This window comes from Anopheles bellator, chromosome 1, assembly GCF_943735745.2.
Source record: "Anopheles bellator chromosome 1, idAnoBellAS_SP24_06.2, whole genome shotgun sequence".
NCBI lineage: Eukaryota > Metazoa > Arthropoda > Insecta > Diptera > Culicidae > Anopheles > Anopheles bellator.
The window spans coordinates 10826018-10840356 of NC_071285.1; the positions used below are offsets into that span (position 1 = coordinate 10826018).

The 14339-nt window shown below is 52.0% G+C and overlaps 3 protein-coding genes and 2 non-coding genes across 6 annotated transcripts; 1 reads left to right on the forward strand and 4 right to left on the reverse strand.

Annotated features, from left to right (window-relative positions):
* Positions 1-2767: 2767 nt before the first annotated feature.
* Positions 2768-2839, reverse strand: Trnah-gug (transfer RNA histidin (anticodon GUG)). Its single transcript has one exon. It is a non-coding gene; the product is annotated as a tRNA-His (tRNA).
* A 586-nt stretch (positions 2840-3425) lies between these two features.
* On the reverse strand, positions 3426-3498 carry Trnav-aac (transfer RNA valine (anticodon AAC)). The gene has a single exon. It is a non-coding gene; the product is annotated as a tRNA-Val (tRNA).
* A 228-nt stretch (positions 3499-3726) lies between these two features.
* On the reverse strand, positions 3727-5180 carry LOC131216822 (borealin-like). Its single transcript, XM_058211401.1, has 2 exons — positions 4870-5180; positions 3727-4797 (listed from the first exon to the last, which is right to left on the reverse strand). Exons 1-2 carry the CDS (start codon positions 4970-4972, stop codon positions 3845-3847), a joined length of 1056 nt encoding a protein of 351 aa, XP_058067384.1. The 5' UTR covers positions 4973-5180; the 3' UTR covers positions 3727-3844.
* A 338-nt stretch (positions 5181-5518) lies between these two features.
* Positions 5519-10349, reverse strand: LOC131205931 (uncharacterized). The gene is made up of 6 exons (XM_058198252.1): positions 10030-10349; positions 9743-9918; positions 8606-9646; positions 6606-8533; positions 6306-6520; positions 5519-6212 (listed from the first exon to the last, which is right to left on the reverse strand). The coding sequence occupies exons 1-6, from the start codon at positions 10347-10349 to the stop codon at positions 5696-5698; spliced, it is 4197 nt and encodes a 1398-aa protein (XP_058054235.1). The 3' UTR covers positions 5519-5695.
* A 1951-nt stretch (positions 10350-12300) lies between these two features.
* Positions 12301-13839, forward strand: LOC131216538 (borealin-like). Of its 2 annotated transcripts, none has more exons than XM_058211048.1 (5): positions 12301-12436; positions 12511-12644; positions 12711-12819; positions 13032-13476; positions 13553-13839. In XM_058211048.1, the coding sequence occupies exons 1-5, from the start codon at positions 12334-12336 to the stop codon at positions 13737-13739; spliced, it is 978 nt and encodes a 325-aa protein (XP_058067031.1). In that variant the 5' UTR covers positions 12301-12333; the 3' UTR covers positions 13740-13839. The 2 variants fall into 2 exon arrangements, with proteins under 2 accessions (XP_058067031.1, XP_058067034.1); XM_058211051.1 differs by having other exon boundaries at positions 13044-13476.
* Positions 13840-14339: the final 500 nt, after the last annotated feature.

Genomic DNA, 14339 nt, shown 5'->3' on the forward strand with positions numbered 1-14339 from the left:
TGGTGGTCGAAGCGAGCGAGATGCTGCCGATACCTGCTCCACCGGTGGCTGATTCCGTTCTGGCGGCCCAACCGAATGTTTCGCTCGCTCGATGGCCGCCGCCTCTCGGATTCTCAACTCACACGCCTCGCCACTCGCGCTGACGATGATGATGATCATGGTCATGATGATCGGTTGGCGGTCAACGGCGGCGGAGTGGCGGAGTGGTTATCGATCATCGGGCCGGGAGCAAGTGTTTTGGAGGAGGTGGAGATACGGCACCCAGAACGAGTAGAAGAACAAGCACCCAGCACGTAGTGGACATCGTGGCCTGGTGGCCAGCCTCTTGGTAGATTTACTTCTCTGCTCGCACTACCACTCTCTCTCTCTCTCTCTCTCTCTCGCACTCTCTCTGAGGAACCATCATCGGCTTCACCGACGTCTGAGGGGAAAACATAATCGACACTGACGTCTTTCGGCCGCGGCCAGCAGACCCGGTGTGACGATTCGAGAATTGAGTGTGATTTTGTTCTTTTCTCTTTCCAGAATCGTTTCATTAGCCCTTTCCGTTCGGGGCCACTGCTGAAGCGGCACTCATTATGCTGATGGCTGTCTTATTATGTTGAATGAACGGCGAAACAATCCCATGCGAACGCTCTTCGGACGGCGATCATTGTTTTGGTCTACGAATGAGAAAAACGAGATCAAAAACGAGAGATCACTACCGAAGCTACTTTCGCTCCGGTGATCCAGTTGATGTTGGACCAATTTTGCACTACTCACGGTGCCACAGTGCGACGGTGCGGATTCTTCCTCTCCCACGGGGAAACGGTCCATAATGTGCCGGTCACAGCTCGTAATACGATGCTCAAGGTCGTTCGAACGATCGGGCTCCGCTTCGCACGCTGGTTGAGCGTTCGTACCGTACAAAGAACTACAACATTGCGGCAAGCGACGAACCCTTCTGGGTACTGGGGACTATGATGAGATTTTATTTTCCTAGGAGCCCCACTCCTGGGAGGCCGCTGATTTTATGCTTTCCGCAGCGGGCTAACGCAATTATCTCGGCAAATTTCCTATTAAGCCGGTGGGTAATTTAAATAATTTTTACCCTCGGCCCATCGGCGAGATTAACGTGCCGCAACTTGGCGTCTCAATCTTCGGCTGGCGTCTTTAGCATGGTTCTGTCGTCATCCGCTTCAGAGCCCTTATTTTCCACTTTGAAGCATGAAAACGAAACAATGAAGCAAGGACACGGAAAGAGGTCATCTTCGCGTAAGATGAAGGTTTCCACCACCACCAATCAGGAACGGATCAGAACCGCCTTCAAACGGTCCACCAGCAGAGAGAAGTATTCGATTAGAGGCCACATGGTGTTGGGTGTGTTTGAAGAAAACAATTTGCTTTCCCCATGTACCGTCTCGCGCCTTTTATGCAAACCTCAACCCGACGATCAACACACTTAACGTAATGATACAGCGAACGCACCTCTCCAGAACGAGAACGCCACCACCCATCAAGCGGGGTGCCGCCATATTAGCTCACTCATTATGAGAGGTTCCTCTGCAGAAGTCGAAATGACAAATCACTTTTTAACCAGCCGCTCAACCCGGTCCCCACTGACGGCCCAGAACCAGGACTCCGACTCCGAGCGAATCGGACCCCAATGGAACTCGGCACGGTTGCGAACATACATCATTTTTGGCCAGCCACGGGAGGCGGGCAGGCAAAGAAACATAACCATAAAATAATCATTCGTATAAGATTCGAAAAGGAGCCGGGCGAACCGGGGCGGCTGGAAAACCAGAAACCGATTCGACCTTCCTACGAGATTCCCACCGGCAACGCGGACCCCTCCGGGTCGCGGTCGGGATGATCCGCGGTCACTGGAAGGAGTTGTTGGAGCATTAATAAGCGCACACGATCATCACCATCATCGGCGGCCTCGGATGCTGCCGTCGTCGTTCAAGATCAAGATTCACCACAGCCAAGCGGGCCAATGTCCCACCAGTGGTATAAAAATGGGCCCCACAGTCGTTGCCATCGCCGCCGTCGAGTAAAGTTCAAACTATGGTCAAGGACTAACGCAAGCCTTGCGCGCTTGTTCTCCCAGAATTCGCTCAGAATAGCACCAAGCAGCGTGTCTAATGCCTTATCGGGCCACGATCTACTCATCTAACCATTGCCCGGTGTGGTATTTATTGCTACAGCGAGTGGAAGGATTTTGTAGCTTTTTGCGGAAATATAATTCTTGCTGCCGTTGTTGTTGTTGTTGTTGGCGTAGAACGACTCGCGCATAAGTACGCCAGCGATACGTTCGCCGCGATGGGTCATAAAAGTCACCCGATGGGGAGATGAAGATGGTTGCCGAGATGATCACGACTCGCAACTCGATCGCCGCGCGTGATCTTTCGCCACAAGCCAGCAGACAAATGAGCTCATCTGGCCGGTAAGCAACACTATTTTTAGCATAAAGTGGCAAAAATAGCCTTTCTCGAAATGGAGTTTCATTACTCTCATAATTGAACAACCAATACCTTTCAAACTAACTACCCGAAATCGTGTGCCAGTAGAAAATTTATATAAAATCGGAAGAAAAAAGTCGTTACACCACCAATTCTTCCGTGACAGTGCCCTGTCTGGCTGAAAGAGGGCTGCTTGCTCTATGGGAGAAAGAAGACACAGGAAGTAATGTTGTTTGTGTCGTCGTCGTGGGCAACACAACAACCTTCGGATAACTCTTCTCTCCCCCTCAACAACAACCCTCTCATTCAAACACTAGAGGCACTGCCGTGACCAGGATTCGAACCTGGGTTACTACGGCCACAACGTAGGGTCCTAACCACTAGACGATCACGGCTACAGACGGTGGCTTGGGATGGTTTAGCCACAACTGGAGCAGCATCCAACCGTGGCCCAGATACGTGCGGTTGGTGAATGGCAACGGAGAGCACCAGCGCCAACAATTGAAAGCTTTGAAGTGAAAGTAAAGCGCCCACCATAGAGTGGTGGGCGAAATCTTGGGTTGGCGCAAAAGCTGTCCCGTGGCGATTCTCAAGACTAAAAGCTGTAGTCTCCAGACCGTTTCTAAGGGACAGGTGAGCAGTTTGGTAAACGCACGATCTTCGACGGTGCCGATCATTGCAGGAAAACTTTACGAGCAACCCAATCGATACACTTTCCACAGAAAGTGGGGATTGGCTTTTTCGTGAAAGAGAGCGAACAGCTTGGCAGCCCATAAATAAACTCAGCTTATGGTGGGGCGTTTGTGCCTCGGGGTGTGCGAAGGTGCGAACGAAATTGTTAAAAAACAGTGAAACAAAACCTTCATTCCGTGCTTGCGCAGCAGAACATTGTGCTCTACAAGATGAAGAACCATTCTCTGGCTATGCCATGAGGGACCGACGATATGGTGTGCACAAACAAAATATACTGGTGCAATTGCCTGTTTCCGCCCGGGATCGAACCGGGGGCCTTCCGCGTGTTAGGCGGATGTGATAACCACTACACCACGGAAACGCATGTCTATTGCGTATGGTTTCTATTGTTTTCAGGGTGATGAATTAGGCCCAACATGCATGCTAATGTTGAAACGGTAAGGTGCATGCCAAGTTATAACTTGTTCGCTGCTGCACATCGACCAACGAACCGCTCTATTAGGAATATTGTTTAACAACCGATCGGTTCGCTCGTTGTTCGCTGAATTTAATAAAAAGGAACTTACAAAAATCACCTACATTTATTCAGATAACATTGTAAAAACACAGAAATGATGCCATTGGTAAAGAATATCACAAAAAGTACACAATTAAAAAGCGATAAAAAGCATCTTCCCGTAGATTGCAAAATAAAAACAGCGGCCTCACTACTTCATATGAAAATTACAGTCCTCGGCGTACCGCATGATCTTGTTCAAACTCATCTGCAAGCCCTTGAGGTAGTCTAGCGTGTCAGAGTCGAACCGCGGCAGTACCTCCGGATCAACGTCATCCAGAAGCTCGCCCGGCTGAAGCGACAGCATCCCGTTCGGGACGGGAATGTTAAAGTGCTTCGTGTTCCTGAAAGTGGCCGCGCTGACCACAGGGCTGCCGGTGAGCGAGAACACACTCTCACCTGCCCTCGGGTGGCGCATGAAGGTAAGCGGCGTGTTCGGATCCACCTTGAGCGTAATCTGGCTGATACCCCGGTCAGTGCTCACCGTTTGCGGTCGTTTGCGGCTCGGCTCCGGCATCGGTGTGCGCATCTTTGGTCGTGAGCATCGCTCCGACGGTTCAAACATGAAGCCCCTGCTGGTGGCCGCTGGCGTAGTGGCGTAGTGGTGTTTGGATTTTGTCCCAAACAGCAGAGCCGACTGCACGTGCGACTGTCCCTTGAAGGGTGTCCGAATTGTATGGCCGGACACAGAGTTACTGCGACGCCGTGCGTTGGTCGCCTTCATCGCCGAGCTTAATGGGCCCATCGGACGGCTTTGGGATGCTTTTGCTGAAGCCAACAAATCGGCGGATCCACGCTGGCCGTTATCTTCCGTCTGGTATCCATCGTCCGATTTAGATGATTGGCGCAGCACCGGTACCTGCAGCTGATCATCGTCTATCGACTCGTTGGAAATGGCGGTATGGTTTTGGACTAGCTCATCCATCTCGGCCTGACCCATTTTGAGCACATCTACAAATTGATTGCAGCCGGAACGACGCAGCTCGCCCATTGTCATCTGGAGCACCTCCTTCGGGATGCGGCTCCGTATCATGCCGACGTTGCAGTTTAGTTTCTCCAGATCCGCAGCCTCCTTCGCCTCTATCGATATCATAAACGATTCATCTGCAACACAATGGTGCCGTGGGCAAGGGATTAGAAGAATAGAACAGAGTTGCGCGTTACAACAAAACTCACACATAATATCGAGCTCCCTCATTGCGTTCGCGAAACGTTCCTCCTGCTGACTGCTCCGATTGCGCTTGGACGCGGTTTTACGCGAAATTTTAGTGCGAACCATGGTGTGTGCGGCAGAGGACAATGACTGATCGGACGGAATGAGGTTGTTCACCTGTTTTGTTTAAGCTATAGTTCCGGTTGCACTAATTTCATCAAATACACAAAACGTAACACAACGGATAGCAAAACTCTTTCAATCATTCAAGCACTTCTACAATTGCACATCCAGATTATCACAGAAATTGTAAAGCCAGTAACGAGAGAATCGTTTTCCCGCTGTTGGCGCCACAAAATGTCCTTTCAGAAGAACGCTCGAATCCTCCGCCGGCTAGTGGAGAGTTTCCACGGAGCAACATTTGTGGAGACATTTTTGACAGCCCGAAACGGCTGACAGCATACTTCGGTGCTGTCAGTTATGTGGTGAGCAAGTTCTTTTTTAAACTTCGGTTATAAAATTTTGTTTTGCAAAACTAAGAAAAATCAAATTAAAATTACTCCATGCCACGTCAAAAGCTACTGTCAAGATTTGTTTATTAATCTTACCGAGTCTTGTGCGTGGGGAAATACTAGATGCTAAGTACATGATTGTTATTTACAGAATATTACAGTCGATTTGAGTGGAATAATTGAGTACGAACAGTTGGCACCGTTTCGGAGAACGATACTAAACGAAACAAAGTGTTCAAACCAAATCGATAACACCGCTCAAGCTTTCCTAGGCGATCAGTTCATTTAGCAGAACCACCGTGTCTCGCCGCATTGCGTTGTGAATTGGTATTGTTTTCTAACACTCCAACGGCTGAATGTTGTGCACCAGGAGCTGATGTTGCACCAATTCCGTCGCACTTGGACAGCTCACGTCACACAAATGGCACTGAACGAGCCGCTCGTCGGCATGCGTTCGCTTGTGGCCACGTAAGCTGTCTGACCGCCCGAAACACTTGCCACACAGGTCGCACCGATACGGCTTCTCGCCCGTATGCGTTCGCAGATGAATTTTCAGCGACTTTGGCCACGCAAACAGTTTGTCACACATCGGGCAACGGTGTTTGCCTTTTTGGTCACCATCCCCCAAAACTCCGCCACCATTCGCCAGAAGATCGTCAGGATGATGGTACTGGCCGTACGAAGAGCCGCCTCCCGTCGTACCACCGCTCGCTTGTGATATACTATCGTCCTCGTGATCATCGTATCCGTTGTTACTACTTTCCCCACCGCTGAGGTGACTGTGGTTGCTATGGAAACCATGATCACTTTGTTGCTCCAACTTGGTGCCTTCTTTCTTAGACTGCAGCAACGATCTGTGGCCCGGAAGGTTCCGAAAAAAAATCCGGAAATTAAATTCAACTCCACGCACTATCGTACACATCTCCCGTGCGCCCGAAGGAACTTACAGTCCACTCCCACGATTTGCACTTCTGCTGTCACCGTCGACACCATTATTCTGCCGCCGATCTTCCCCGTGGTCATCGCCATCAAGTTCTTCTTCCTCATCTTCCCCCTCTTCCTCGTCCAAATTATCATTTTCGTCATCGTCGTTATCATCATTGTCGTCATCTTCTTCACTCTCCGAGCAACTTGCATCCTTGACCGTTACTTTGATAACCTCCTAGAAAAGCCAAAAAGCGAAATTTAGTGTTCGGATCAATAATTCCCGGACCGAATCACATGTCGGTTGAAGTTTGCTAAATCACCTGTTCCTCTTCTTCACTGTCCTCCGATTCATCCTCTTCTTCGCCTGACTCGTTTTCTTCCGCTTCGTCGTCGTCCTCCACACTCGGTACACCTTTCCCAACCATCGAATCCTTCAAAATACTGGACATATTTCCCATAGCCTCCTGTGGTCCATTGCTCATCACTGTTGATGATCTACTGACTTCGTTCCGATCATTAGCGTGCCCGTCTTCTTCACCATCGGAATCCTCTCCAGCTTCCGATGCCGTACTCGGTTCCTTCGAAGTTAAGGCTAGCAGACTAAGGAACGACTGCTGTCGGTGTGTTTTTTCGTGCGTTTTCAAATAGTCCGATCTAATGAACGCCTTGTCGCACTTGTCACATTTGTACGGTTTCTCGCCCGTGTGCAGCCGGATGTGCATCTTGAGTGTGACCGCCGTAACGAACGTTTTATCACACTGGTTGCACTTGTAGCGCCCGTCGCTTGTCCGCTCGTAATCGGAACGATGAAATTCACTTGGCGTCGAGCCGACGGAACCCCCATTACTTTCGCGGCCAGCGTCATCACCATCGCCGGCACCAGCTGAAGAGGTATTGGCAATGGATTTCGTTCCCGGACTTTGTCGTACTGTTGCGTCACCACTGCCGCTACTACTGCTGCTGCTGCTATTGCTGTTACTGCTACTGCTACTGCTGGAACTGCTGCTGCTACTGCTACTGTTGCTGCTCCGACTGTTTCCACAGCTGCTGGCCGCTAGCGGAAATACCTCCGCTACACAAGCATCATCGGTATTGGGCGTGTTCAGCTTATTGTCAATCTTCTGCTTCCCCCGATTTGTACCCGATTTGTTGCTGTGACGCTTCACAGCGATAGCCGGCGGTGGCCCACTATCATCCATCGTGGAATCATCCTCCTCTTCCTCAACGTTCCTCTCAACGGTGCCCCCGGCCGTTTCCGCCACCAGCTGCAAATGGCGTTTCGATTTAAAGTGTTCCTTCAGATAGTCGACCCGATTGAACGAACGATCGCAAATTTCGCAGTGAAACGGTTTCTCCTCCGTATGGGCCAGTGCATGCTTCCGCAGTGAGGCCACGTGGGAGAATACTTTGTCGCAAATCTTGCACACAAACTGTCCATCGTTCGACTCGGCAAAGTGATAGTTTTCCGGCGCCAAGCCGGCCCTGCCAATCAGGGGCTTCGGTGTCGATGTCGTCGGAGCTGCGCTCGGGGTGGGAGTTTTCTTACCGGTGATCGTCGTGCTTTCAGGAATGAATTCTTCCTTCGGCGCAACCAGCGCTGGCGGTGGGGTTGCTGCTGTTGGCTGTGGCGCCGTTCGTCCGTTCGCGACGGCCGCCGCAACATCCCGAGCAGCGGCGGCTGCCATACTGGCGATCGCTGCAGCCGGAAGTGCGCCGTCCTTAAAGTGTACCTTCAAGTGGCGCTCGAGATAGTCCGACCGTATGTAGGATTCGCCACAGAACGTACACTTGTACGGCTTTTCGTTGGTGTGAATGCGAAAGTGGATGCGCACCGTTTGTTGGTGGGAAAAGAGCCGCTCGCACACAGTGCACATAAACTTGCCGTCGGCCGTTTTGATGCAGTACTCGTGTGGTTGCTGATGATGCTGCTGGTTGTCGGGTGGTTTCCGCTCTTCGATCGGTTTCAACAGAGAGATGCCAGTGGACGGTGGTTTCGATGGGTGTTTCGATGGCAGCTTACCACCTGACGTAGATACGGTAGAAGATGGACGGTTTACGGTGAGTGCGGAAGACGGAGGCGATGAAATGTCCGTTGTAGCAGTTGATTCGTTAAATGTTTTCATGTCGATCGCACCAGGCGCGTCCGGATCTTCACCGTCACCAACGACGTGCTTCTTCAGGTGACCCTTCAGGTAGTCCGATCCAATAAAGGTTAATTCACACAACGGACACTTGTAAGTGGGTAGATCTGTAAAGGAAAGGAATAAAAATGCTGCCCTTTAGTAATCAATTTCGAAACACGGTACAAGTCATAACGTACCCGGGTGAATGCGCACATGGGCCATGAGTTCCGGCTCGCGGACAAAGCGTCGCTCACAAACTGGGCACCGAAACTGACCCACTTCCTCCTGGGGAAGGACCGCTACTGGCACCCCAGCCTTGGCTGCCAGTCCTACCGTTGCTTTCTTTTTCGCTGGACGCGCTTTGCCACCATTGGTTAGCGTTGTGCCGGCTTTCCGTTTCCGGTGATCGTTACCCACCGCGCCCATTGGGACATCATCGCCCAACACCATCAATTCGTCGTCATCGTCATCCTCGTGCTCCTCACTCGAACTGCTACCGAGCGTGGTGCCCGTGTGTGACGTTCGGCGTGAATAATTAGCGCTGGGCATCGCTATCATCAAACGTCGCCCTTCGGCCATGTCACCGTGCCCGCCGAGCAAATCTTCCATCTTTCTTACTGACAATCGTGGCTGGATGGCCGCCTGGATGGCCGCCTGGATGGATCCCCCTCGGTCACCGCCGTGTACTCCGCCGTGACCGCCACCAAGGCCCCCAGCAGCGTGGCCTCCCATCGTCATCGCTGCGCGCTGCACAACACTTTCGATCGGATCGAACGTGGCGGAGTACAGTCCTCCTCCGTCACCACCCATTCCCCCGTTTCCTCCTCCGCCGATCGCACCGAACCGATGAAAGTTGTGATACTTGGCGTAATGGCACTGCAGAAAATCCATCCGGATAAAGGCTTTCGGGCACATGTTGCACTTGAACGGTCGCACCCCAAGATGCTGCTGATGGAGGTGATCCTCCAGCTGATCGCCATCGGCGAACGTTTTGTCACAGTACGTGCAAACGGCAAAGTGAGCTTCGGACTCAGGTACCGGCGGCAGTGCGTCGGCCAACCCCATCCCAGCGTGCTCGGTGCGGATGTGGTGGGCGAACGCCGGATCCGACGCGAAGATGCTGAAGCAAAGCTTACACTCGAACGAATTGCTCTTCTCGTGCGTCCGCATATGGTACTGCAGAAAGTCCGGACGGTGGAAGGCCCTTGGACACAGGTCGCACCGGTACCGGCGAGTGTCTGTAACAGCAGGGAAGCAAGAAAAGATAAACATGAAAACAGAACGATTCACGAAAGCGAACAATGCGAGCGTCACGCCCGAGACCGGCTACTTACAATCCGACGATCGCTGGGCAGTTTTCGAGAGGATCGATTCAGCCGCCGCCATCACGTCCTCGTCCCCATCATCATCATCATCAAACGAGTCATCTTTGTCGTCATCGTCATCGTCGTCGCTCGCATCACCATCATCGTCATCCGATTCCTCGCTAAACGCGAGATGCGATGCTCTGCTACCGTTTCCGAACGCAATTGGCGGTGCTTTACCATTTCTCCCGTTGAAGATGCCATTCAATCGAAGGGAATGATGTTGCTGCTGCTGCTGCTGCTGCTGCTGCAGCTGCTGGTGATGTTGCTGTTGTTTGCGGTGGGCGAGTTTGCCCGCAGTCCCGGCCCCACCACCATTCACAGCCACCGGGCCACCGAAACGGCGCTCCATCGCGGGATTATGGTGCCCGTTGGATGGCTCCTCGTCGTGCATGCTGGTGAGAAACTTGATGTGATCCTCGTCGATACCGACCACTATCTCCTGGTCCGAGGTGCCACCACCATCGTTGGCGCTCGACGAAGGCTGACCGTCGTCGTCCTCCTCCTCCTTTGCTTCTGCCTCGCCGGTTTCGCGCCGTTCCGCCTTCAGCTCCATGCTGTTCGCGGTTTGATTCATGCTGGCAGCAACCTGGGTCGATACGGATCTCGCTCGTACGTACGTACGTGTTCGTTACACGCCCAGGCTGTGCTCGCAGTTGCTGCAGCTGCTGCTAGCCTTGCAGCTCACGTCGCCGTCGACAACCTGCCCCCCGCGGGCCTCCCAACCGGTGGCACGGTTCCGGTTCGCACTGCACTCACCGACCGACCGCGACGGCGAAAACGACGATGAAGGCGACCGGACAAAAAAAAGAGCTCGCTGTGCCGTATACGCTATCGCGCTCTCGACCAACCGATCCAATCCCGGGCACCGCCAACTGTGCTCGTATCGTTCGTGGTTCACTTTTCGTTTCCCACCTCGCGTGCGGGCCACTCTGCTCCTGCCCTCTCGCTCATTCGCCCGCAGCCGCGGCCGAACCCTTGCGAAACGGAAAACGAGCACACGCACACTCGCTGGCGTGCTCGCGGTGGTTCCACACACTCGCGATCCGCACCGTCGTCGTTGTCGACGTTCCGATAATCTTGCGCTCGTTGCCAATCTTCCGCCTACAGAGGGCGACGGGCGTGTACCCTAGCCGCGACGATGCTCGAAGCCTGACGAGCCTTGCGAGCGAATGAAACTGAAACTCTGTTCCGCACGGCACAGCCAACCCGCAGGGTTGCCACAGAGAAAAAACTTCGCTTCGAGCGCAGCCTACGCTGTTCACCGGGAGGGCGAGAGCCGAAATCCGAACACCGTGGCGATGCCGTCCTTCAGCGCACACAGGCGCACGATGGGGGAAAATAGAAAGAAACACCACTCGCCGCGACGGTGCCGTCATCCGAACACCCGCGAGACCGACCGTTCCGTGAATGGATGTTCACATCCGGTCCAACACACAGAGCTCTGCCAACGCTCGCTTGTCCTTTGACGTTGCACAGCGAAAACCACGGCCCAGCAATCCGTGAGTCCGCGATTCGCGAGATTCCAATCCAGCACTGTCCGAGAGGCGCGCGTAACCGCGCGGAGAAGGGCTTTCGCGGGGACGGCTCGAAAGAGAACGATCCGCGCACCAATACACGCACACACACTGAACACACGGAGGACCGCAGGCGGTGGAACCGTCAAACCTGCCACTCCGTATCCGACGACGGGTTTCGACGGCTGCTGCACGTTTCAGGCGACGGAAACCGCCACGGCGAGAGAAAGCGTCCTCCACACGGGCCGCAATCGAAATCCGGTTCCTTTTCCAGAGAATGCACGATTTCCCAGCATTACCTGCGCCGCACCACCTGCTTCACTGGACGAACGTTCGCCAACTACGACCGTCACCATCGGCGGCTGCGTTTTCCGTCCCGTTCCAACCACCGACCGGAGCGGATCGAACCAAGCAACCGTGGACCAGGGAACCGAGAAGCACCGCGCTTCTCGAGCACCGCGCCCCGCTTACCTTCGCAGCATCGCGGCGTGCATCCTGCCTTCGCTCCGTTTCCGCCTGCGTCGTCCACAAGCGAAGTGTCATTTCTTGCGATGCCGTGCGAGAATGAGAGAGAGCAGGATAACGCGGATCGCGATGCAATCGGCACTTTTTATTTTGCTCACGATTCTTCATTAGCAGCGCCATTCGAGCACGATGGTTTCCGTCAGGTGTTCGGTTTATTTGCATGACAATTTCCCACCCTAAACAAACATGTTTTTCCCGTTTCTCCACAAAACGAAAAACAGAAAGTTATCAAAATTACCCAAACGGAATTTACTGAATTGCTTGTTTATTGTTCGTTAATTGTTAATTGTTTTAGCGAGTTGCTCGATTCCGGCGTTTGTCAACTTTGACATCTGCAGGAAGTGCAGGAAAATTCTGCTCGAACGAGCCAAACGAAAACACAAGCTTCAAACGAGCCGATCGAGCAACCGAACAAAGCATTTTTGCGCTTGACAGTTGCTTGGTAACGACCATTTTTGTGCGGCGCATCAAGTATTCGTAGTTTTAGTTGAAACGGAAACGAAAGGCACCGCTTAAAACATGACACGCACGAAGGTGTCGCGCGCCGCCACAAAGCGGGGCCAGAATAGTTCCGATTCGAAGGCGTTTATCGAAATGAAGCTGCGGGACTTTGACGTTATGGGTAAGTGGTGTAGCTGTTATGGTTCCCCGTATGCAAATTTCTCATCTGCAACATGTACTTTTGCGAACAAACAGCCGAATGCCACATGACAAACATAGAGCTAAAGTATCAAAACGATATGGATAAGTTGAACCGTGCCTTTGAGGTGTTGCGTTCACGCATTCCCAAAAAGCTGCTGTCCCTTACAATGGGTGAACTGCGGGCTATGGTAAGTGTGAGGCGCGAATGCGATCTGTCCTTCGGATGATATTCATTTCTACTCCTCTCTGGACAGCAAAATGGAAACGACGAACTGAACAAATCGGCTCCCCTGAACCAGACGATCAGTGCCAATATGAGTGCTTTGCTGGAAAAATCGTGCCGCAAAAAGTCCAAAGATGACGGTAAGTTACCCAACATCCTAGTTAGATAGGCACCCTAATTTTCGTCGCACAGCTACTAATTGCACTGTCATTGATGTAACTAACCATGGTGTTCGGGTGTCTCTGTTTTTATGCTATTCTCTCATGCTTCATGGTTACATCCCTCCATCGGGTGGCTGGTGTTTTCTCGATCGCGTTTCACAATGACGTTCCGTCGGACCTAATGCCACCAGGTTACCTTACAGAGGAAAGCGAGCAGGGTGATACGTACCGCGTCGGTACACTGCTCTCGACCGCTAAACCGGCCCGCCTGATTGGACCGCTGATGTCGGCCAAAATTCGTCGCCGAAGCAAATCGGCCGGCGCCATCGTTACGCCGCACGCCAATCGGTCCCTGTTTCCAGCTCCGCAGAGTGCCATGGTTGTCGGAAGGACACAACTTACCGCAGCCACCACTGCCAGCCTAAAACCGATGGCCTCTGCATCGAAACGGATGTCGCGATCGAAGCAAAAAACACCACAAGTAGGTGGGCGACTGAAGGCAATCAGTGCCGACCGTATTGGGTATGGTTTGATAACACCCAAAGTACAGCCCTTTACACCTCTCGCTCTGATCCGCCACGCCAAGCTAGGCGAGTCGGTGTTCTCCGTCACCGGTAGTCCCGTCGTTACGGCCAAGTAAGTGCCACACACTTCGCTAAAACTCCTGATTCTTAGAGGTAGATTGATGAAATTTTTCCGTTGCTCTCTCTAGCATGCTCGAAGCTACCGCCAACATCAACATTCCCGTGGCGAACGGGATGATATCGATTAGGCCGACCGAACTGGATGTAGTAGATGTGTCGTTGGTGCGAAAGATCGATCCGAATGTGCTGCTGGAGATGAAGCAACTACAGTCCAATTTGGATAAAATCTTGGGATCTCTTCATATTGCCGAATGATCATCGAAGCCTGATAATCATTTTTATACAAACTCACGAACCACAAATTTGTGTAAGGTTCTTTTCTTCATTCTTCGTTTGCATTAGCTTTTATTTTGTAACCATCAATAAACAAAACTTTTGGACAAATACGCCCGTGAGTGAATTGTGAAATTCGTAAGAAGAACCAAGCATGGAAAACAACTGAATCGTAAGCATTACCAGCTTTGCTACCGCAAAGTCAATAGTATCAATGTTACAAATACATTTATTCTTCTAGTTCATTCCATCTTCAGCAAAGTTGTTTGTGCGGTTATAGTTATTCGTAGTGTGCTTTGATTTTAGATACTTTAACTCTTCAATAAGGCAATAGCCCTCTGATTATAATCCTATCGAATCACGTATAGTTATATCTATCACCAGCCAATATATTGCGGCTCGCGAGCATAGCCCGGCGTTAAGCCGTGCGGAAGTGTCCTTGCACTATCAACTAGGCGATAAAAGCCGCTTCACACCTTTTCGTCGTACCATTCGCGCCAACTTGCCGGTGAAAAAGACATAAAAGGAGAACACCACGAGGGCGAGGTTTAGGCCACATATCTTCTATTGCGATTTCTCTAC

Excerpts from the sequence above, each read along its gene's own strand:
- LOC131216822 (XM_058211401.1), bottom strand. The coding sequence starts at position 4,972 with ATGGTTCGCACTAAAATTTCGCGTAAAACCGCGTCCAAGCGCAATCGG. Across the intron at positions 4,798-4,869 it reads GAGGGAGCTCGATATTATGT|ATGAATCGTTTATGATATCG; the intron begins GTGAGTTTTGTT and ends ATTGTGTTGCAG.
- LOC131205931 (XM_058198252.1), bottom strand. The coding sequence starts at position 10,349 with ATGAATCAAACCGCGAACAGCATGGAGCTGAAGGCGGAACGGCGCGAA. Across the intron at positions 9,647-9,742 it reads TGCCCAGCGATCGTCGGATT|ACACTCGCCGGTACCGGTGC; the intron begins GTAAGTAGCCGG and ends CTGCTGTTACAG. Across the intron at positions 8,534-8,605 it reads CCATGTGCGCATTCACCCGG|ATCTACCCACTTACAAGTGT; the intron begins GTACGTTATGAC and ends TTTCCTTTACAG.
- LOC131216538 (XM_058211048.1), top strand. The coding sequence starts at position 12,334 with ATGACACGCACGAAGGTGTCGCGCGCCGCCACAAAGCGGGGCCAGAAT. Across the intron at positions 12,645-12,710 it reads TGGGTGAACTGCGGGCTATG|CAAAATGGAAACGACGAACT; the intron begins GTAAGTGTGAGG and ends CTCTCTGGACAG. Across the intron at positions 12,820-13,031 it reads CAAAAAGTCCAAAGATGACG|GTTACCTTACAGAGGAAAGC; the intron begins GTAAGTTACCCA and ends TAATGCCACCAG.